Here is a 25,157-nt window from a genome sequence, read left to right as displayed (position 1 = left end):
TATGTATATATGAGAAGTGGAGAAGGAGAGAATGGGCATAGTAAGGTGCCATTATTTATATATATTAATGTCTGTGTATATATATATATATATATCCCCTTTCATTCCCTCTTTTCAGGAAATTTGATATGTTTTGGCCAGAATCCTGGTCTGACCTGACTGCCCTGCTCATCAAATAATCCCTACAGAAAACTTGCAGAGAGGGGAAGCTGTTTTCAAGATCCAGTTTTCTCCTCTGGCTGCAATGAAATATTTTACTCTGATAATCACACATGATTATCTCTCCTGCATTTGCCATGGTAATTCTAAGTAGTCTACTTTATCATGATCAGATACTTCTGTTTTGTTTTTTGTTCAGGCAAATGTAAGGTAAGTTTTTTGAAAAGGTAAACAGCCCCAAAGTTAACCTGGAGGTTGGTTTGCCCCAAATTCAGGGTCAGATTCACATGGGCCAAATGCTCCTGCTCAGGTGGAAAGAGGTAGTAGCTGGAGGCAGGTAAAGGGTTGACTGTAATCACAAATTTCTCACGAGTGGCTGCCTGTAATGCACAGTGTGGAGGCAGTGGTGCAGGCTGGGCAGCTCACAGCTCCATGTGGAGGCACTGGCAGCTGCTGCTTGTACAGGGCTGGATGCTTCCATCCTTGTCCCTTTGTGGAGCAGGTGCCAGATGCTTGATCTCAGTGAGCTGGACCATTGAATCTTGTCCCAAGACCCTGACTATAAGGAGATAGTGATGTTACTTGTTAGGCATAAGAGGACATGAAAACTGGGAGTTGCCTCATGTTTAGGGTTATGCTGTATCTGTCTTAATTATTGTAATCTGTGGAAAATGAGTTTCAGGTAACAGTGAATAGTGCTATGTTGAGACATGATGATTTCAAAATAAAAAAAAATAGATAATATAACCTTGTAAATATAAAAAAATCTTTTATAAGATAAGATCTTCTATGGGACTGTATTGCATTCTGTATTGTATTGTATTGCATCTCTGTCATTCTAGCTCCACAGCATTAAAAGGTGGTTGTCTGGCTGGCTTTGCAAAGTCAACATTGTGACAAAAAAATCCTGTACCTTTAAAGAACAATGAAATAAAATTGCAGCCTATATTCTGCTTTTACTTACATCTTTTAATTATGAAGGCCATGTTTTTAAAGTAGTTTAAAAGAAAGCATAGCGAGTACAAAACTTTTGAGGGAAATGCAAAGTCTTTTTATGACATTGTTTAATTGGTTGTTTTGTAGGCTGGTTTTGGCTGGGAGTATAAACGCATGTGTATATGTGTGCATGTACAGAGATGCACACACATGCTCATAACTTGAGCAAACTCTTCTGGCAAGTCCTTGAGACTCAGCTGTGGAGCACCATGTTCTTGGTTTAGCAGTTATGTTTTGGAGAGGAACTGTACTTTGAAGAATATTCGAGCTGCATAATTTATTCAATTTTTAAAAAATATACTTGAGGTTAGAATAGCTTGTTTTCTGTATGCTTCACAATGTCAGAAAAATAACAGAAGCAAACAAACAAACAAAACTCCAATACTATAGAGATTATGTATCTTGAGATTTCATTTAAAGTGTTCAAATTGATATTTGAATATAAATGTATTTAATGATATTTTTGCAGAGGCAAAAATTGTGTTATGACTTCCTAAAAATATGCCTCTAGTGGTAGAGATGAAAATGTCCTTATGATTCTCAGCTGCAGCTTTATGTGTTACAAATACCCCCTAAAAATCTTAGAAACTAAAAGATCAACTAAGTCTGAGCTACAAAGCATGAAATGAATTTAAATATATTGCTTTCTTCTTATGAAATAACTGTGAAGAAAACAGGTTTATTAAGGGTCCTTTGAGTGAACTCTCCTTCCCAGGACACAAGATTTCATTTCACATGCAATGAAATAAATTTGTTCTCAGTCATTTAGACTTTTTAGAGCCCAGACGTACCCCCATGAAGGCCTTTTTTTTTTTTAAATAACATAGTTTTGTGAATGAAGAACTTTTTTTTTTTTTTTTTTAGGTCTTAATATGGGACTTTGGACAAATAAATAGGAGAGCATGATTAGTACTATAAATTTTTAGGCTTCTCTTGTTAAATAACAGTGTGGCTAGGATTTTCTTTACTCGGTGTAACATTTGGGCTTTCCACAGGCTTTCTTGAGACAGTTTTTGCCTATCTTTACAGAAACTGCATATCATCCACTTTCACTGGGAAGAGAATTTTTCTTTCTTCCAGTTAATTACTTTGAGTCAAAATGTCTTGCAATGGGAATTGTAATCAAGAGCAGGTTGAGTTAAAGACCGTAGTGGAACCAAGGCTGCACTACACTATCCTATTGTTCTGGAAAACTACCAACAAACATTTATCATTCAGAAAACTGTACCAGGACACTTACAACTAGAGCATTCCTGACTGCTGCTGTCTTAGTTGAAATGTTTGGAGTCTGTTCATGTACAGCAATCTTGAAAAAAAACCTGTTTGAATATCTATTTAGCTGCCAGGTTTTCAGTGCCTCATTGGAAAATTTTTCTGCATTTTTCAATAGCTGATTTTTTCAATGGCTTATGTAATTTTTATATCTGGTGATCTCTAGAATAAAATGTTTTGAGAACTGATAGGAGAACTTTGGAGGATTCATTTCTCTCTTATGAAATGCTCCAGAAATGAAATTGTTCTGTTTTAAATAGATTGAACTCTTCTCTCTCTCTTTTGAAAATGAAATATAAGCCCATGTAACTTCTTACTTTAAGCCTCTGACCCTCTTTCCAGTCAGAGATAGTGAAGTTCTATTATCTCACTTTTTAGGATGAGGAAAGAATAAAAAAGGCTAAAGTTATTCACTCAAGTAAAAAAAACCAGCTTTGCCCAAATTATTGGTTGAACATAGGCGTGTCTTATCCTAAACTGAGGGCTCACTGAGCTAGTTAGTTCCTCCTCTCAGAGGTACAGCCTTTGTAATAAAAGGGAATAAAAAATAAAGTGATTTATTTAGCGTATCAAAATCTGTTTTGTTACGACCAGGAAGGACTGTTACTAAAATACATCGACAAGTATTATTACCTTTTACTCAGATGTACACAGACTAAAGATTCAAACTGGCACAAAGCACTCCAATTCAAAGGTTACCAAACTATGTGTCAGAGACTACAGCAGTGACCAAGGAGCCACAAACCACTTCTGGTCCTCAGAAAAGTGAGAATTAACTAAATGAAAATTGCCCAGATAGTCCCAGCTAGTAAACCATGCCACATGCTGCAAGTCTGACAGAAAAGAAATTCATTTCTGTATGTAATCTGATAACTTGACTCGGAGTATGCTGGAGACATATATGAATTACACATGAGTTTTGATCTAGCATATTATTTCCCCCTCATTATGGTCAGTCTTCCTCTGGTCATCCAGTGGAAGAAAAATAATTTTCCTTCATTCTTGGAAAGCTGTATCTGCTGGTTGCATGTTAGAGTTGGTAACCTTTCAAGGATATTGGCTGGGCCTTGAAGACTGAGACTATGTGTAATTTATAAACTAATGTGTCTCTTTTCAAGAGGTATCTCTGTGGGGAATTGTTAGCAGGTTATTGGGCAGTAATGGATATTATCTTTCTCTGTCTTGAATTTCATGTCATTTGAGCTGAGCTGCATTGGTACCTATAGGTCTTTTCGTCTGGTAAGCAATTTTTTTCTCTTAAGATGACTCACTTTGTGTGGGAATGGGTACTTCCACCTGTGAAGATACCCTTTTAATTACCTTATTTGCAGTTGCAACACATTTCTAAAATGCTTTGGTTTTATTTCATTCATTGATAGTTGTTTTCTCTCTTCATGGGAATTCCTGTGTAAAGGAACATACCTGGCTATGCAGAAAATTCTGCATATCCTCATGTGCTTTGTTATCTATTCCTCCTCCATCAAAGTGTGTTTCCCATCATGTAGTTCAAGCTGCCTCCTTCCTCAGGCATGAACTGAAATCTGATACTTCACATGCAGGTTATAGGACCACAGGGTGAGTTCTGTGGAAGTGATGGCCTCTCTGGCAGATTTTAGACTTCCCTTAGCAATATCCTGCTTGAAGCAGGGTCAGGTGTAATGGCAGAACAGGTTAATTGGGTTTTATCTATTTGGGGCTTGAAATGGCTGTGCCTTTGTTGAACTGTTCAGGAGTGTTGGGACACTGCTTGGAGTCCTGGACTTACTCAAACTGAGTAACTCTTGGAGTAACCACAGCTTCTGATACTGTGAATATAACCTTACATATATTTTAAAGTTCCCTACTTTGCTACTCCTATCTAAGGACATTAAATCTTCCAGATTATTCACAGCTATCTAAACCTTGAATTTTTTCATTCCTGGAGGCTACCACTTTTTGTACCTTTCCATTTAATAGTGTTCTTAAAAATGCAAAAAAGCGAAACCTCCATTTACATGCTGGTCACTATTTCAGATGTTTGGTATTTATGAAGCACTAAATAGTGTGTTCACCGCTGTATGATCTGGAGAACTAAGGCATGTTCTTCACTGTTACAGATTTACAATTGTAATCAAGCATTTATTTGTTTCCTTTGTCATTTCCTTTATTTCCTTTATGTGCCGGTTGTGTTGAGCAATAAAACGTGACAGTATCAATAGTTAAGGTGTGGTCATTAGTTTACTGGTACTTAACATAACAATGTAAATAACTACTTAGTCTTTGCTTCTATTTATTTCTGCTGGAATTTCTGTATGTGTCCAGATTTGGTATCTATGACTTTAAAACTTTTTTCATTTCATCTTCTGGAAACTGAAAAGAAAGACTTTGCTTAAACTGCTTCTTTAACTACATTTTTTTTCTATTCCTCAGACTTTTTTACCTTTTTTTTTTTGGAAATTTTCACTAAAAGATAAAGTCTTCTTGTATATAATTGTACTTTACATCTTAAGCAGAGTGTTCTGGATCTTCACATCTATAGCTTCAGTGCTGCCAATAATGTTTTATCTTCTGTGGTTTGGGTGGATCTGGATTTGGAACTGTGTTTTTGTTGGAAGGCCTCCACATTGGATCCCTGCAGTTTTCAGTGCTTGGAAAAGTTATGACTTACAATGGAAGACAAAGTAAACCCACCATCAAAGGAGAAAAATTAAATCTCTGTTTATTCACCTGCATGCTCAGATGAATCTTATTCACAGCAGCTAGCTGAAATATTCTAGATATTAAAAGTCTTGGAAAAAGTGAATTTTTAAAAATGCCTGGGACTTTGTTCCAATAGGATTTGTGTCCCAGATGTTGATTTACACCAGCAGTATGCTGGATGAAATTTGTGTTGAATGTGTTATCAAGTAGTGGCACAGAACATGTACATGGGGAAAACGCATTTCTCTGCAATTTTGTAATTAAGGAATAGGCTGCCACAGCCTCTGCATTTTTGAATGACTATAGCATGGGAATCTGAAGTGGAAAAGTCTTGAGAATGGTGTCCAAGTGACTTGTAACCATCTGAGAGGTGAAAAAAATCTGCCTTGGGGACTCCACTGGCCAGGCCTCCCCACTGGCATGGTGTTATGAGAGAAGAGTAAAGGGGTGTTTGTTGTTTTAACTTTTGTTTCACTTTGCAGCTTTCACACTAGCACTATAGATAAAGAGTTGGTCTGAGGTATAGTAAGTCTAGCTTCTAGCTTCCAGAAGTGGCATGACTATTTTTCTGCATTAGAAATGTAACTACTAGCCTCGGTTTGAGCATCTGCTCATGCTTCCCAATGAAATTTATTTTCAATGGAAAGCAAATAAAACACCCATTTGAAATAAGCTGAGGAATATGGTGATTTTCATGTACTGTCTTCCCTGCATATCTCTTTCCACATGCAAAGCCTAGAAGGAGTTCCTGTGCCTCAGATACGGGTAAGACATAGTAGTTGTAAGTGAAAAAGAGATAAAGCCTCAGCTGAGGAATGTGATTTTTCAAAAACCTGTCTGGGAGAACACAGCAATTGGTTTTGAAAACCCACAATTTCTGCTGTCGATGGTTTAAGGTCAGGTCCATGCAGGCTCCCTGTCTGAGCAGCCAGGTTCTTCAGCAGACGTGCTCCTGGTGAGACACACCCTGTCTGCAGCAGGGCTGACTCCTGAGTTACTGCGTGGTGGCCTGATGGAAGGGACCTGTAGCTGTCCCTTCATTGAAACCAGCCTGCTTTCCCCTGGAAAGAGATTTCCTCAACCCTTAGTGTGGGGAGATTTCCTCGACCCTTACTATTTCATTTGTCTGTCAGTGTCCCAGGAAAGCTGAGAGCCTTGTGCCCAACCAGTCTGTCAGTGTCCCATTACAGGGACCCTTCACTGAACAGTCCTGGATCAGAGGCTGGTTTGGCTGACTTAGGCAGGGACACACCCCAAAGCAAAAAGGAGAGCCCTCAGTGGCTCTTCCCACTTTGTGTGTTACCTGCTGCCCGTGACTGCTTGTGCCCTGAAGTATTCACACTAACAGTTCACAGAATAACACTCTTCATTAATATAAAATTGTGACAGATTAAGGTTTGTGGATTGCAAGTGATAGTATCTGGCTGCAAAAATGTATTCAAAGCAGCATTGCTAATGCCCAGTAAAAGTATTCAGTGTGCATAGAGTATGGTTCTTAACCAACAAGTGTCACTGTGGGGGGAAAAGGTTCAGACTGGTCCCAGCAGTTACGACGGAGTCTTCCCTAACGTTTCCCCATTCTCAACTCACTTACTATTTCTTTATGTCTAGGTGGAGCTTGAGTGGCTCCAGTCATACATACCTTTGTTACTGAGCAGTATAAAATTATCTTGCTTTGCTCTTAAAAATACAGTCCAAAAAAATAGAGAGCACATGTTTGGTGAGGGGTGGTCATGTCTTGGAGTCTGGTAGCTTTGGATGGAGATTAATATTAAAATTAGGTTACAATGAACTGAGTTCATCTGAGGAGAGCAATTTCACCACACTTGCTGACTCAGGAGCTGGACATCTTCTCCTATCTCCCTTGGCTGACAGGTGCTGTGTAGTTTATCATCTTCAAGTGCCATCGAATTCCCCTCCCTGCAAGGATTTCTACAGAGCCTGGCTGTGGTGTCTCCACTGTGCTCCACCCTCCCTTCCATCCCTCTTGGTTGCAGATCATGTGTCTGGGGAGTCGTTGTGGAGCATTCCAGCCAGGGAGCAGCAGCTGTATTTTACCCTGTAATTTCCATAGCATTACAACTTATGTTAGGATGTGAATGTAACTTCTCAGTTTCCACATATTTTACCCCCTGCCCTCTTTCCACTATGACAGAAGAACCCCATTATTGCATGAAGGGCATTTCAGAAAGAGCTGATCATTGGGGTAGATCTGAGGGGTAGAGCAGACTGGCTGTCTGGCCTCTGTCCCATCACTTGATTTGTGCAGTCTTCATCAGCTATAAATAATCTGCGCTGTGGTCAAAGTCAATGGTTGTGGTGCTCTTCCTCCCTGTCTGAATTTCTGGGGTTTGAGAAAGAGCAGCAGCTTCTTTTTAAGGGGGATTTCTACATTTTACTCTATAGACATGTAAAAACAGGGGAGTGTAATTGATGTAAAATCTAAATAACAGCATTTGAGAGACAAATTATCCTTCAAAGGTACTGTATGTTAAAAGTGCTTGTGAGTTTTATAATTAGAATTTCTTGAGATTCCTATACAAGAAGCTACTGACATTTCATCACATTATCTGGGGATTATGAAGTATCCTAGAACCCAATGGGACTTTATGCAAAGTTTGTGTCATGAATATTTTTACAGAGACTGAAGATGCCAGGTAAGAAAAAGACTTTTGAGATTTGGATTAGACAAAACTGCCCAGAGCTATGCAAATAGTATGCAATTGTCTGTGTTTCACTACTGTTAGATCTATAGGGTTTCTAAAAAAGCATCAGTCTATCAACTCATAAGGAGATGCAACAGAAGTCATCTTGGAAGGACTCTTCTCAGTGTGATGAAAACTGAAGCAGCCACTTTACAAATCAGCAACTTCAGTTGATTAAAAGAAGTGGCTGGTTCGTTTGTTGGAATAATGCAATTTCTTACTGTGTCTGAAATGGATTGGCCTATAAATTAAAACTCAGAAATGGGATTGTCAATAAACACATGAATATGCATCATGTAAGACTTTTGAATACCAAAATGAGTAGTTGGTGGGGAATGGATGGGGAGCTAGCCTTCAAAAGAAATGACCTGTGAGTGTTACTGGTGAACCAGGTGGTTGGTAAAGCTTGGTGGTTTGTTTGTTTGTTTGTTTGTTTGTGGACAGGCTCTTTAACTGTCCTGTTTGCCTGAACACAATGGAGCAGGGCTTTTAAAAGTTTATTTTATTATATCTTTTTTTTTTTGTTCTCTGAGTATACTCTATGGTTGTGGTACCTGGACCTTTTATCACCAGTGTTTCAAGTGTGTGTGTTGACTTTCAGTGACAACAGGAAGACCTAGAATGAAACTGGTGAATCTGTGAATAGAAAATATCAATAAAAGCTAACATTTCCTAGGACATTGCAACAGAGGGAGTATGACACTTTGCTCTCTCTGTCTATTTCTGTAGTTGTTTTGCAGGAAGGCAGGTGATGGGGTCATGTTTGTGACCTGCAACAGATGTTCTGTATTTTTTTTCCATCTTGTAGATAGAATGAACTTCCCATGGATAAAATGTAAATTGGTGACAGCTCTGGATTTCCATACTGGAAAGACAAGTATCATTAGGGAGAAACACTGGGGAAATGCAAGAGATCTGAGCAACCAGACTGCTCCATTTTCAGGGGAAGAGGAAATGTCTAGGAACTAAACAGAGAGAAATTGTGGAGGAGAATTCACATCCCAAGTAGAAGAAGGAAAAAGAATTCAGTAGAATTAAGGCAAGTGAGGATTGGTAGACTGAACAGTGAACAGAAGAGGACAGGAAGAGTTAAATGTTTCCAGATGACAATAGGTATCCAGAAAGTGAACTATGAGAGATACCTTTAAAAGCTCCAGATGGTCAAATGAAGAAAGATGGCTGGGATACCTCTGTTAGTTGGAAAGAAAATCAGTAATGTTCTCAAAACATCTAGGTAATCAAGCATCCTGAAACCAATATACATGTGATTTTATTAGTAAAGTAGAGTTCTGAACTTGGTAGTCAGCATGCAATGGTGCTAAATGCCTAGTCAGTAAATCATGCAAAATATCTCAACATGTAGGTGATTTCTTGAGACTTTCCAGGGTGCTGAAGGAGAATAATATCAAATGGATCCTCATAGTGATTCTCCATGTCATGATGGTGGGGAAAACCATACAGAAAATTCTGAAAGTATTCAGATGGATAGCTGTGTAACAACAGTAAATTGTTTTGATTTGGAAGTGGAATAAAATGCCTCTCTCCTGTGAGTACAGATGGAATGAAGACAAGTTTCTTGGAAGCTTACACTCAAATAACCAGAAGGACATTATATCATTAATGAGGTAATGAAATGAGCTGATAAGTGAGAGTAGTTTAAGCATACAATTGTGATATTAAAAATATAATGAAGACCTCCAAAGGAAGTGAAGGAATAATAAATAACCAGGCAAAATTGCTCGCTTACAAGCAAAATTTGATGAGATTTATACCAAACTCATTGAAGTGAAATGCTTCCCTACAATTAATCTGTCTTCAGAGGAAGACTGGGAAATGTGTGTTTTCTCAGTTGTGGAAAACTTTAGAGAAAATGATCCTGAGTGGTGAAGCCTGGTGCCCTGAGAAGGAACATGAGGTGAACTCATGTATAAAAAGAAAATGACTACGTCCTACCCAGAGCAACATGGTACATGGGAAATGGTATCTTTGTGATCAAAAAAATTTACATAACACATTAATGTTTCAGGAAAGTAAAATCTAGGAAAAATAGAGAAGTTATATCACTTCTTTATTTTGTATGGGTATAGCTGCTTTTCCAATGCTGAGCTTTTTTTGAGTATCCATAAGCCTGTTGATAAAATTGTAAAGGATTGATCAAAAGACTGAATACTTTGCCTTGTGGTGAGACATTCTGGAATCTTTCTCTGTTTATCTTACCCATGAGAAAGCTAGGACTTGACCTGATCAGAGGGTCTGCATTGGGGGAAAAAAAAAAAAAAAAGTTGAAAAACTGTTAACAAACTGGCAGGCAAAGATATAAAAAGTTCCAGTGGCTGGTCCTTGAAAATTCCACTGCACATTTTCAACAGTGTGAGTGATTAGCCCCTATGATATCTTAACAAAGGTTGTGGTGGTTTCCTTCCCACTGACAATTTAAAAATTAAGATTGAATGGTTTCTTAAATGATATGTTTCAGTAAAGCAAAAGTTCTGTGGCTTCTTTGTACAGGCCATTGGCCTAATTGTTCATAAAAATCCTCTTTGACCTTGAATTTTTAAATTCTCTTAAAGATAATTTCTAGAAACAAACTATTGTTTTAATTTTTTTTAATTGAAGCTTTCTGCCTGAAACATTTGCTTTTACAAAGTTCTAATGACACGTAGGTATTTTTCTTGGCGAGCTTCTCTTCACAGCCAGTCAGATGTTTTTCAATTGTAGTGAACTTGCAGTGTTACAATCTTAGTGCCTTGGTATACTGTGTAGTATTGGTTTATCTATAAAGCTGTATTTTTTGTTCAATTCCCTGGTGCTCCTGAAAACATAAGCCAAGCACAAGTGTATTTTATTGAGATATGTATGGGATATCTTCAAAGCATTAATTGAATTCAGGGTTATGAAATCGACTATTTTGCAATAAGTGCAGCATATAGTGGGTCTCACTCAATAAGTGGGTCCCATCTGCACATCTCATGTTTACAGTGGTAAGTGTCTTGGAGACATTTCTGCTAGATCTGTAGTAAAATCCAGTCCCCAGCATTCCTGTGGCTGCAATCCCAGTTAGGGTGAGAGTGTCATTAAGCTGGCCGTTTTATCAGCAAGTTCAGTTTCTGACTTGAGAGAGCTCAAAAGACCAAAGGCTGCCAAAGAGAGACACAGCAATCAGATAGCAAGTGATATTAGGGACATAGTGAGCATGTTAGTCTGGATCTCTAAAGAAATGTTGTTTAGGGAATGACAGGCAGTTGTTTCTCTGCCAGGATCTCCTCTTTCTCCAACTGATTTTGGATTCATTTGTCTATTTCAGTGTGTACAAATACCAGGTTCTTGTGGTGAGCTGAAGCACCACGTTCAAAAGAGCTTTGTGACACCCAACAGATGGGTATACAAGAAAGACACAAATTGGAAGCAGTTGTATGGGCTACAGGACAGTAAGATCACAGAAAATCAGAGCTCTAAGTTCTCTTGCTTACAGAACAATTTGTATTCTTGTGGGGAACAGGCTAGACTCATTTTGATTCTCTTGTGATTTCAAATAATCATAACAACTCACTTAAAACTGCTTCAGCAATGTGGCTTAAATATATTTGATCTAGACAAGAGTTAAAGTAATTAGCTGACATTTGTTTTTACTTGATATGGATCCAAACCATGAAACTTTGAACACCCTTACGGTTCAGAAGTGTTTCATTCAGTATTTGGGTTTTAATCTGTGTTCTCAAGTAACCTTTTGAAACTTGGCAAATTTAATATCAGATTTAAAATAAAGGCATTACATGGGGAATCAAATCTGTAAATGCTTTTTCTTTAACTACAGAGGTGCTCTGGACTATACTTGTAGCAGAAGGAATAGAAAATGCACTACCTGTATTAAGGTGTGTACTTGTGTTTATATGCAGTGTTCACACCTGTGCACATACTTATGTGGCTGTACAAGATGTTACTCCTGCTGCAAAGATCTTACAGTCTTAATAGAGAACCAGGGCAATCATGTGCTTTGAGAGCCAGAGGATGGTGCTAACTTACAGCATGTGTGCATTTTCTGTTTTGTGATGTGATGACAGCAGCACTCTGACGCTGGTTAACATTTGTGGGCCTTGTGGAAGGAGCAAGTCTCCATGAGGGATTTGGCTGGAGGAGACCTGCCTGCCTGGCACACAGGCTGTGTTGATGGTGTTCCAGGCAGGGTTGAAATAAGGATGAGTAGCATGACGTTTTACATTGCATGTGATGCAATCAATAATCTGGAATGTGATAGACCGTGTCTTATAAGCTTGTTATTTTTTCTTGCAAACAAATATCAACGGGAAAAAATAAGTTATGAAGAAATTAAAAAGGAAGTGTACAGATGTTTCTGTTGAAGTTGGAGGCATTTCCTTCCTCTTCAAAGAGTAATTATATATATACGAGCTGAAAAAGCTGTATGTGATAACAATACATCCCATTTACTGTCTTAAGAAACTGAGATGGGAAGGGAAGAATTTGAGGCAGGGAGGATTTTGTAGGATTTAATTATGGCCTATGTATATAGGGCCAAAAGAGGCACAGTTAAGTGGATATCTTCAAGATGGCATCCTTACGTGACCCCAAGACCAGTGCTATGGTATTTGATTTGTTAATGTATCTGTTCATTGTCCAAGTTAGTAGACCATATCACAATTTTCCTTGGCTGTGGAAGAAATTGAAATAATGGAAAGCATGAAGCTCTGAAAAGAAAACAAGCAACAACAATGTGGAAGAAGGTCAATTCAGTGGTATACACTTTACAGTAATTTACTATATGCAAATTACCCAGAAATTATTCAGTTTAATGCCTAAGCAACAGAGTGGGAAGTTTTCAATTTTTTCACAAAGTTTGCTCTTTGTAATGCAACATAGAAATCATATTATCTTCCCCTTACCATTATAATTCTTCAATGATTTTTAATTTCTTAATGTGCTAAAGAAAGAAAAAAGCTAGGAGACTAACAGGGAAATTCATCAATATGTGACCATTAACTAAGTGATGATTTTGAACACTGTCCAAATTCAATGTGAGAGTTAAATAACTGTTCATTTAAGTAACGATAAATATCTGAGCAGTTTACAGGTTTTGAATCTCACAGCATTCTTATAAGAAGGTAAAAAACTGTAACTATAGAAATAAAATAACATTTTTTATGGCTTCTCAGGAGATGAAGAAGGAGGGGTGTCCAGATGTAATGGTTTGGGAAACCAATATGATTTACAGAATTAATATATCACTGAACTCTTTAATATATCTTGAGTTGGCCTTGAGCTGTGAAAGATGTGCCTGAACAAATAATAGCATAGGATAACAGAAGGTCATTTTATGCTGTTAGCTCCTTTTCTATGCAGCTGAAGCCCAGAGGAGTCAGCATAATTAAATTTACCTGCAGAAAGAAAGGGTTATCAATAAAGACATCTCACCAGAAATAGACAGAAAAGGTGCTTGGGAAGAGTAACATGTGGCAGTAATAAAGGCAAGCTGGACAGTAGAGTCAAACTCAGACATATTTTGTGGCCAAGAAGTCAGAATTTTCATGGAGATCCATGAGAGAAGATGGCAAACAAACCTACATGGAGGCCTGATATGTAACTGCTCCAGAGCCTAATTCTTGCTTCACGAGATCATAGAATTTAGTTGGAAAAGCCTTTAGGATCTTTGAATAGAGTCGTTAACCCAGCACTGCCAAGTCCACCACTAAACCATGTTCCTAACCACCACATCTACACATTTTTTTAATAACTCCAGAGATGGTGATTCAACCACTTCCCTGGGGAGCCCTTTCCAAGTCTTTGCAACCCTTTCCATGGAAAAAAAGATTTCCTAATATCCAATCTAAACCTCCCTGGCACAACTTGAAGCCGTTCTCTCTCATTGCACAGCTTGTTACTTGGGAAAAAAGACTGAACTCTACCTTGCTAGAACTTTCTTTCACGTATTCGTAGAGGATGATGTCCTCCCTGACCCTCTTTTTCTCTACTATAAACAACCCCAGCTCCCTCAGCAGTTTCTCACAGGAGCTGTGCTCCAGACCCTTCACCAGCAGCACAGCCCTTCTCTGGACATGCTACAGCACCTCGGTGCCTTTCTTGTAATAAGGGGCCTAAACCCCAACTCAAGTTTTGAGCTGTGACCTCACCAGTGCCCAGCACAGGAGGACAATCTTTGCCCTGGTCCTGCTGACCACCCAATTGCTGATACAGGCCAGGATGCCACTGGCCTTGTTGGCCACCTGGGCACACGCTGGCTCATGTTCAGCCACTGGGCAACTTTCCAGCCACTCTTTCCACAGCCTTTAGCATTGCATGGGGTTGTACCTGTGACCCAAGTGCAGGACTCAGCACTTGACCTTACTGAAACTTATACTTTCAGCCTTGATCTGTAGATCCAGCCTGTCCAGATTCCTCTGCAGAGTCTTCCTACTGTCCAGCAGTTCAACGCTCCTGTGCAACTTATGTCACCTGTGAACTGACAGGGGGTACCCTCAATCCCTGTGTCTGGATCACTCATAAAGACATTAAACAGGACTGGCCCCAGTACTCAGCCCTGGACTGGTGACCAGCTGCTAGCTCTGTTTACCACCACTCTCTAAGCCCAGTCATTCCAGCCTGGTGTTTTACTGAACGAAGAGTACAGCCATCCAAGCCATGAGCAGCCAGTTTCTCCAGGACAATGCTGTGAGAAATGGTAACTAAGGGGTTACTAAAGTCCGTGTAGAAACATCCAGAGCCTTTCCTTCATCTATTATGTGGATCACCTTGTCATAGAGGAAGATGAGGTCAGGCAGGCAGGACCTGCCTTTCATATCGTGCTGGCTGGGCCTGATAACATGCTTGTCCTGTGCATGCTGCATGGTGGCACTTAAGGTGATTTTCTCCATGACCTTCCCCAGCACTGAGGTCAGACTGATGGGCCTGTAGTTCCCTTATCCTCCTTCTGACTCCCCTTCTGGATGGGTGTCACATTGGCCAACCTCCAGTCAGCTGGAATCTCCCTGGCTGACCAGTGAATGACCTTCCACTAGCTCCCTCAGTATCCTTGTGTGGATTTCATCCATATAAAGTTGGATGGGTCTAATGGTTGCTGACCATTTCCCCATGGCTCATGAAGGTGTCCTTCTGCTCTGTCTTTCAGCTCAGGGGGCTGGGTACCAGAAAAAGACTGGACTTATTACCATTACAGACTGAAGAAAAAAGTACCTCAGCCTTATCCTTTGTCACTGTTTGCCCCCACATTCCATAAGGAATGGAGATTCTCCTTAGCTCTACTGCTGATGCTAATGTATTTATAGAAATATTATTACTGTTATTTATGGAATTAGCAGATGAAGTTCTTATTGGACTTTGGCCCTTGTAATTTTTTCTCTGTATAACCTCATGATATCCTTGGAGTCTTCCTGAATAGTCTGCCCTTTCTTCCAAAGGTTATAAACTCTGCTTTTTTTCCTGAGTTCCTGCCAAAACTCTCTGTTCAGCTAGTCTTCTTTCCTCCTGGATTGTCTTTTGGCATGTGGCAGCAGCCTGCTCCTATGTCTTTAGGATTTCCCTCTTGAAGACTTTTTAGCCTTCTTGGACTCTATTGCCCCAAGGTAAAGTTTTTGGTGACCCCCTTCCTTACTTCACCAAGAACCAAAAACTTACCATTTGGTGATCACTATGCCTAAGATGAGTATAGTGACCTCCAACTACCACACCCCTCACAAGACTTTCTCCATTCCCAGACAACAGGTCCAGCAGTTACCTTTACTAGTTTGCTCCCTCACCAATCCTGTCAGGAAGTTACGTGCCTCCATGTTCCAGGAATCTCCTAGGCTCTTTCCTCTTTGCTATTCTGTGTTTTGAACAGACATCTGGTATGTTAAAGCTCCCCACGAAAACAAAGGTAATTGTTAGACTTCTCCCAGCTAAAAGAATATTTTATCTGCCCCTTTCTCCTGGTTGGGGAGGGTTTCTGTCACAGACTCCTGTCATGATACCTGCCTTGTTGGCTTTCCCCCAATTCTTACTCACAAACACTCAACCCTATCCAACCCTCACCATCACTAAGCTCTAGAGAACCAAAGTTACCCCTACCTCCACTGAGACAGCAGACTGACAGACCTTGCTAACACCCTGTCCCTCAGGCATTGGCATATTGCTCTCAGACTTCAGTGAGCCTTGTTTTATCCTTTTCTCCCTAAAAGTCTCTTTAAAGCTCTTTTAGTGAGCCCTGCTAACTCCTGTGGAAAGATCGTTTTGTCCCTTTGAGACAATTTTCCTCTGTCTGCTGCTAGCAGGTCTGCTGTTTTGTTCTCTTTAGCTATATCCATATGTATAGCATATATCTGTACCATATAAATATCTCTGTGTATATATATAGATGGATATGTATATAGTAGCCTGTAGCAATATTCATGCTGCTCAGTAATTGGCCTGGCCCTAAGTCAAAATCATATACATGATCTCAGCTGTTTTGAACTCCAAAAAACACTCTTGAGTAGTGAAGAAGTTTAGGCATTTTGCATTCTTGCTTTTGGTTTTTTCCTTTTAATTCTTTTATTATAATACAGACTTCTCTGAAGAACCTTTAATAAGCTGGAGGTGAAGATTTACTGAGAGTGACATCCAAGGAGACTAAAAGAGAAGTCAGAAGTCTACAGGGTTGCCCACCATGTGTTAAGCAACAATTGCTTTGGAGTACATGGTCACATATTATTTGATGTGGTTACAGTAAGGCAATCCCTGCCAACAGTAAGAGGAGAGATGCATCCATGCCTAGTTCATCACTTGTTTGTTTGTCTTCTTGTATGTCTTTGAAGAAGTGGGTTGGGAATAAAAATAGTTACAAGATGAAGTGTAGGAAAAGTTATATCTCAAGACTTTTAGGAAACAGGAGATGGCAGCTGTTTTAGGAATGTAAAGCAGTTGGTCTCTTAGGGTGTCTCATTACGAAAGGGTTAACAGAGTGCTGAAGAATCATACATATACCAAGAAGGGCAAGCATTCTTTTCCCATCAAGATCTCACCTAGTGAGACTGGTACCAGAGGACTCCAACACTCAGAAAGTGTCCCACTGCCTGAGCTGTTTCACACCAGATTGCTTTGCTTGTTGTCCTGCCTGCCACCCACTAGGATTATTTGTGCAAGATCAGAGTTGAATGCTGTCATGCTGAACTTAGTGAGTCCTGTGTGGGGGATGGGAGCAGAGAGGGAATTGGAATGTGGTGTGCAGATGTGTGAAGGTGAGAGTAAAGCCTATCAGCTACTGGTTCCAGAGGGTGGTGGGCTTTTCCTTGTTTTTGTTCCTGACTCTGCTGATGAAGTCATCAGTTGAACAACCTCAGTTATCCAGCCATACAAGGTAAAAGTACCAGATCACTACATAAGGGTATGAATAATTTTAAATATTTAAAAATATAACAATTAAACATGGGCCCTTTTGGTGAGCTGCTCCCTGGGTGGCCTCTATTAAAAACCTCTTGAGACCCCAAAGACATTTTCCTTTGCTGCGTAATACTTTTCTTTTGTTTTCAGTAAACCAGGTTTGAACTGGCAAATTTCTGTGAAGTCCTGTAGCCAATTTAATATTTAAAACAGACCTATGAAGTTATGATGGTTTCAGGAATGTCTTGAGTCATCCTCTCTCTGCTAACCTACTGTGCTGACCCAGCACCTGAGAAGGACTGGACAGCCCATGGGGACAGAGGAGTGTTGTGCAACTTTGCAGAAAGGCAGAATAATAAAAGCTTGTAAGAACAAAGAGTGATGTGGCTGGAGTTTGTGTTGCAGTTATCAGCCAAGTAATTTAAAAGAAAAAAAGAACATAATCCAACAAAATCAGAGCATAGTCTTGAATGCACAGCAGCTGGGACCTAAAATGGTAACCTGCATTAAATGTGCTCCTTTGGTAATGGCATATGGTTTTCTGCCTATTTTGGGTAAAAAATTGTAGAAGAAGGCTCTTAAAACTGCTTCTCTTTTTTTTGAAAAACTTGTCTTGGTACTCAGATCAAGAAGAGTCTGCAAGAAGACAGCTGTTCTAGGATCCTGAGAGTGAGGGGACAGCACACATTGCTAGTGCTGTACCTGTTCTGCAGAGGCTTCTGTACTCAATATTGCTCACTTCACAATTCAGAAATTGCATTAGTGATGTTGCTCAATTTCCATGGGCACATAATTCCATGTGCATATATAAGAGTGCTGAAGTTCTTCTATTTTGTTGCTGTTGTGTGCTTATGTCCCCAGCTTCAAACTAGATTCCAGCATTGCGTTTTTATTTTACTTTATACTGTGAATTTTATAAAGCTTGGTCTCTGCTTGCCTGTGCCTGTATTTTTAGTGTATAAAATCATTAAACTGCCCTACATATAATTAAAAATGTAGAGATTGCATTTCTTTTTATTCAGTGCCAGCACAAATGTCTGAAAGTGAGTGCACTTCCAGAATCCTCCTTTTAAAACTTTTTGTAGTCATGCACTTCAGAGGATAGAGAACCTCTAGCCAAAATACTTCTCAAATGATCTTAAAGTGTAATTTATCTTCTTATTTTGCAGCTAACTATGGACCAAATCCAATTTGCAAAGGTTGCTTATCTTGTTCAAAGGATAATGGGTGCATCAGATGCCAACACAAGTTGTTCTTCTTCCTGCGAAGAGAAGGGATGAGGCAGTACGGGGAGTGCTTGCATTCCTGCCCGTCGGGGTACTACGGCCTTCGAACGCCAGACATGAACAGATGCTCAAGTGAGTGGTTTTTTTGAACCCTTACACTCATTTTTGTCTGAAGGCCATAATTCATTCTCAGTTTTTAAGATGATATGTTGTGAAACTGAGTTGTATTTTCACAGATGTCTCAAGATCATCTTTAAACTTCTGTGCTAAAGAAGGTCCCAGCCCATTCTGAGATATATAACATTCAGCAGATTAACTAGTTGATGAATTGACCTATTTTTTTGTTGTTATTATTTTGAGTTTAATTAGAAGGGTAATTTAGGGAATAAATATATGATTCACTCAGATACTCCTAGTTTTAGGAAACAAATTCCCACTCTATGAAAATAAAAAGGGTTCAGAATGAATTTAATATGTAGGTACCAGTCAGTATAAACACTGATATACAGGTGGGTTTTTTGTAATATTTTTTGTTCCCACACAAATTTCAGGTGACCAGACACCTCACACCAGACATGCTTTAATATGTAAGTGTTGCTAATTTAATAAAACAGATGTACTATTAAAAACAAACAAACAACCTTTCACTTTTAGTGAAACATTTTATTTGGAAATTTACAACCTGCTAATGTGCAACAAGATTCCCTGTTTGCATGTTTGTGCCTAACTGTTAAAATCTACGAGTGCTCTGGTATCTCACATTATTTCACCTCTGCTTGGCAGTTGTGCTGATTCGTATCGATTTTTCCATATGCTCATACGTGGAGTATTACTCATATGGATTATTAATCATTGCTGTTACCTCTAATTCCTATTTCGGGGGAGAATGTTTTTGTCATAGTGTAACCAGAATCAGGTCACCTGACATAAGAACCTGAAGTGAGAAATAGCTTTTCTTTGTTTCCTGCAATAATCAAGTGTCTGTTAAATGTGTGGCACCTTTCCCCTAATGCTGTGCCCTGTCATTGGGAGCACGGAGCTGTGAGAAAGCTGTGCTGGTTTTCACATCACACATAATCTTGGGACTCACATGAGGTCACTCAGTGGCAGTCTGGCCTGGATGAGGAGCACTTATGGCCATGCTTGGACCTGTCCCAAGCTATCCCACCTCTTTCTCCCCATTCCCTGCGTGGGCTCCATGGATATAATATTCCCAACTGCTGTGTAATATTGCAGAGTGCTGCCTAATCTGTACCAGGTGGTTAAGTTTTGATAAAAAATTAAATGAGACAGTATATGGTTTCTGCATCCATTCTGTAAAGTAATTTACAATCTTGGCCTTAATTTCTATAACACATTTGTGAATTCAACAACTTCTCTATTTGAAACCTTCCAAAACTGGGCTGTAAATACTTCCCCATGTAAAAAGGTTTTTGAATATATTTGTAGGTTTAGGAAATAGATTAATTTATTTGTATTAGCATATACTGTGCTTGTAAGAAAGGCAAAGGAGGCTGTATTCACTGTATTCTTTACTTTCTTGAAAAGAAAAAAAAATAGAAAAGTTAATTGCAGAAGGTAGAGAGTGAATTTAATGGTTTTTTGTTTGTTTGTTTGATTTACCACTTATGGAAAGTGGCCTTTTCCCCTGAATTACAGGATTGATTTTGAAAATACAAAATGCAAGTTGTATCTAACCCATAGCAGCATGTATGTTGAGCACTTTATGTTTATCTCAGCCTCATCCTTTGACAGTCTCCTCCTGTGAGAATAATGATACACTTGCATTTATGGACCAGTCCTGGTTCCCCTGTGATGATTTTTGTATTGTATATTTTTATGTTAGTGTAACTGCTAACTGGTGTATTTACACATCACTTCTCTTTTTTTTTTCTTGATGATCTTGGTTTGCACATATGAAGCATTGTGGATACACAGATATTTTGTTGATTGAAGTTGAGTTGAAACAGACATCCAAAAAATTGAATAGGTTTCTTCATACTTGCCCTTCTTAGGTATGCTTACAGATTCCATTGCTCAGATAGTATTATCTCAGCTAAAAATAATAAAAATTTTGGCAATATTAAAATCCGTATGGGAGTTATAGGACTTGAATTACATAAACTGAAATAATTTCTGCTCTAATAATGTCTTCATAGGCACAAAAGATTTTAAACATTTTTTTACTGGAACACTTTCCCATTTTTGTTAGAGAAGCTATATAACATATTTTTATGAAAAATTTTGTTTTGGTTTTAAAATCTAAACATGGTCAGGGCCAAATGTAACACAATAAATACCACAGCCAAGTGCAGCAGCTCTAAAATAATGGAAATTTTTGATTTCAAGACAAATTTTCTTTTCTACATGTAAGCAGTATGTGTGCCTAGAATTTGCCAAGTGGTTCTAGACTATTTTTCTAGTAACAGTGAATCATGAAATCTGAGACTGCTTGTCTCTAGAAATCAATGTAGAGTTTCCTGCTGGATATGATTCCACCTTGAACACTGCAGTATGAGAATGCAGTCCTTTTGGACATGTACTTGGAAAGTGTTGAATCTCTTCTGTAGAAGAATGCCCAAGAGACAAGCTACACTTTGTTAATTTTCCAATACATTTTTAATAATTAATGACTTTTAACTGAACTTCTCCAACAAGAGAGAATCTCATGAGGAAAAAACAGAACTGAATTTAAAGAGTAAGATGAAACCTGTCAGTTTGGTGGTTGGACTGATTAATGGATCAAGCCTATCTTGAACCTTTCAACTTAGTCCATGGCCACAGTAACCTTTCTAATTTTAGGAAGAGAAACCACTCTGAGATTAGAAAGTACAGCTCACTTCAGTGTTGGTGGACTACTTATTTGTTAGGTGGGCCCAACATTGTAATTTCCCCTTCCATTCACCTTCAGTAAAAACAAGATAAAGAGAAACATTTAAACAAATTGAGCATTTATTAAACGTGTAATTAATTCAATGCATTAATGAATGTAATGAATTTTTTAACAGTGTTACAAAATAGCAAGATTTCATTAATATGGTGTTGCTTGAACTATACTGATGCAGTACAGTAGAGTGTATGACCCTTTGAGACTGTTGCAATTGCAATTGTAGCACTCAGTAGGTTCAATTACCAAAAAATTCTGGAGAGAATTAGCACAGAAGGTGTTGCTGGTCAATGATAGATCAGGGCAGAGCCAGTGGACACTTTGGGCTGGCAGTGTGAAGTTAGACCTGTAGCACCAATGCAGTTCTGGTGAGCAGCAGAGGGATGGGAGCAGGAGTTGGAAGGAGTGAATCTCGTGGCCATGGGGACAGTCTGGGGACTGGAGAAATTGTAGAAGAGTCAGATTGTTGTCACTCCTAGTTTATCTTCAGCTGCAGTTAAATTATTATTATGATTAGCACTCCATAACCCTAAGCATTATGATGAATATTACTCTGATGAATTAAGATTTTAATTTCAGAATTCTTACAGTATTCCTAATATTGTAAAATACTAATACTAAAATACCTAATATTGTAAAATTCCAGTATTTTCCCCTAAATTGCATCTGATACAGATTAAATAATAGGTCTTTCATGTTTGGAGTAGTTTATTTTCATAGGAAAAAATGAAAACAAACTGTCTTGGTGGAAATCTCCACCCAACCTTCATCCAACCTTCACTCCACCCAAACTTCACCTACTAAAGCTTCTAAAAGATAATTATCTCAAGGACTCTGCTATGGTACAAAAGGAAACTGGCATTGCAGGTAAAGCAGAAAATATTAACTAAATGAGAGTTTTGAAGTACAATCAAAACTGAAACAGGATTTATTAGTTCATTTAATGTTTAAATATGGGTTATTCACATAAGCACTTACATTAAATAATAATAGTTTTATGGAGGGAATCCTCAGTGTAAAGTGAGGCTGGCTTCCACCTGCCAAACGTGACTGTATCATATCAAAGGGTAACTTCTGTTGAAAGTTTTTCCTTCAGTCCCTCTTCCACACACAGAGCAAAGCTTTTATTGTGTTACTCTCAACATGTTTTTTGAAAACAATAGGTAAAATGTTGTTTAAAAAATGTTGTGTCACTTGGATGTGAGGGATGGTTGCAAGATGCTGATTTTTCTTTTAATGTTCTGTTCTCCATCTTATCATTGGGACTACATGATTTGTAAAAACCTTGATGTCTTTTCAAGTGTCTCAGGTGGGTGGGCAAGAGGCAAATGTTTTTTCTGAATATTTAAACAGATAGGATGTTTGACTCAATCATTGCATATAAAAAAATACTTGCAGTACTCCTTGAGTGTAAAAAAACCAGATTAGCAATTAAGTATCTCCAGAGCAGTTCACGTAGTTGGTTTTGCCTTGCAATTCATTAATCTCGGAAAGTGATTTTGCAGGGTCATTATGTAGATGTTGACCAGGATCCTGTTCTTTAGGGACTAGTTCAACCCTTGTGGAAAAGAAATTATTATTCTAAGGAATTTCCTGTAAATTGAAGTGCGAACAAGAAGCTAACTTGTGCTGCTTATATGAACTCGAGTTTTAAAAACCCCTTTGAAAAATGCTGGATGCAGGAGTTGGTAGCATTCAGGTTGTGCGTGATTGTGTCTAAATAGAGGCAGCAGAGGTTATCTTTGTCAGGGCAAGGCTTCAAACTGATGCTCACATTCCTTTTAACCAAGCAAAGGTCACCACCACTTGAAATATACATTTTTTATTTCATTCAATATGCCTTATTTGTTGTCCAACGTGGCGAGAAATCTGATCTAAAAAAACACATATTTCCCTAATTGCTAACAAAGAATGTTACACACTCACACTCACACACTGTTTCAGTATTGTGGGATGCCCTGTTTCGGCCTGCTGAAGATCAAGAATAAATATTAAAATCTGTTGCATAAAGATTGGCTAAATTTGAAGTGTTGATTTGAGATATTAACTAATTGCTATTTCAGAATAGTGACCTTATGGTTTGTGCTTTTTCTTTTCCATTATAAAAGAATGAAGAATAATTGAGTGAGAGAATGACCAAAATTATTATTATATTGTTGCATGACATGAATAAAAAATGCTTCTTGCTGTGGCTTCAGATGTTTGAACAGTGGATACAGTTAGTGTAGTTTATTTAATTTTGTTAGCTGAAGGATTAGAATTTTTAAAAATTAATTATAAAAAGATCATTACTGTTCCAAATATAACAGCTTATCCTTTTTAATCTTTGATCTATTTTGCCCTTGTATTTTTTGTAGGTATGTATGGTAGACATATGATCATTGATAGCTAGTTCATTTCCAAGTTGACATGTTTTAATATAGAATAGGATATTTCTGAAAAGCCTACACCTGAGTCTGTCATCTATTGCAGGTCATATTCCTAATAAATTTTCAGAGAAATACAGTATTTCAGAAAGGAAATAGTTTTTTGGTTTGGTTTTTTTGGGGGTTTTGGTTGTTTTTTTTTTAATCTATTGGTTATGGTGGATGTCTCCTAGTCATTTAAGAATGGTTACTTTTTGTGGATTAAGTGCCTCAATAATAGAGAGGAGTTAAATTCAGAAAAATTGAGGCTTTTTGCACATGCATACGTGTAGACATGGGCATCAGATAAACTACATGAAAGCATCTACTCAGCTATTTATTGGGTAAACTCACAGGAAAAAAAAGTATCCTGCTTTCAGTAATAAATTATAAACTGAAGACAATACGTACAACACATGCATACTTCCCAAAATAATTTATTGCATCTCAGTTTCATCGAAATTACTTACACATGAAAATAATTTATACTAAACATTTTTCCTCCAAAAAATATGTCATTAACTCAAACATAATTAAACTAGGGGTTTTATCTACAGTTTGGTTTAAAAAAATAGGATTAAAAGGACACAGAGGAAAATGTGGTAAACACAGTTACCTCTAATTTCATCTATGAATTTCAGGATGACAGTATTATAGCATTTCTGGCTTTGTTATTTTATTGCTTTCTATGTCACTTCATTCTAGTCTTACCCTAACTTTGCTGTCTCATTGTTCCTTATGATGCTTTTGATTTAGGATGCAGAATAGAAAACTGCGACTCCTGCTTTAGCAGAGACTTTTGTACCAAATGCAAAACTGGCTTTTACTCGCACAGAGGCCGCTGCTTCCGAGGATGTCCCGCTGGATTTGCAGCCTTGGAAGAGCTTATGGAATGTGTGGGTGAGTCTTCTAGCACAGCAGTGCTGCTGAAGTAGCTCTTTTGCCAGGTGGACATATTCAAATATGGCACTACTTTATGATGATGCTTAGTATTTCTTATCAGGAAATATTCCGCAATGAATTATTATTGATTTCTTTACTGATAATTCTACTAAATTTTTTGAAACTTTAAAATACTGCTTCATTGGGAATGCAACTCTGTTTTGCATCAGAACGTTCTTAACTGTAAAATCACCTTGTATGAAGATTTGCAACTCAGAATTGTTTGAAGATTTACAACTCAAAATTTGTAAGATTTCAGGACTTGAATCAGAAAAAACTCTTTCTTTCAGGAGTATTGTTTGATTTTCATGATGGAAATGTGAACTTCTGAAGTTTTTAAACCCAGATGACAATCAAATAGGATCTATATATTAGATAGAGAAAAGAAGTAAATCTCATTATTTTAGGAAGGTTTTTCCAATATTTGGGACCGTCATAACATATCAAATATACTGTTCGATGGTCTGATTTTTTTTGTTTGGATTGATGCTGGCTAAAAGATTCAGGTTCGGTAAGAGAT

General features: G+C 38.2%; 1 protein-coding gene across 2 annotated transcripts in view; it reads left to right on the top strand.

The window, feature by feature from the left end:
- Positions 1-25,157, top strand: part of RSPO2 (R-spondin 2) — a 100,434-nt gene that overhangs the window by 36,623 nt on the left and 38,654 nt on the right. For both annotated transcript variants that reach the window (XM_014879368.2, XM_088178277.1), the window contains exons 2-3: positions 18,347-18,535; positions 24,452-24,595. In XM_014879368.2, the coding sequence (XP_014734854.1) occupies positions 18,347-18,535; positions 24,452-24,595 (333 nt within the window). The remainder of the gene's footprint in view (positions 1-18,346; positions 18,536-24,451; positions 24,596-25,157) is intronic.

Source organism: Sturnus vulgaris, chromosome 1 (genome assembly GCF_052056855.1).
Source record: "Sturnus vulgaris isolate bStuVul1 chromosome 1, bStuVul1.hap1, whole genome shotgun sequence".
Taxonomy (NCBI): domain Eukaryota; kingdom Metazoa; phylum Chordata; class Aves; order Passeriformes; family Sturnidae; genus Sturnus; species Sturnus vulgaris.
The sequence above is the reverse complement of the archived record's forward strand: the minus strand, read 5'-3'. Positions and strand labels throughout refer to the sequence as shown.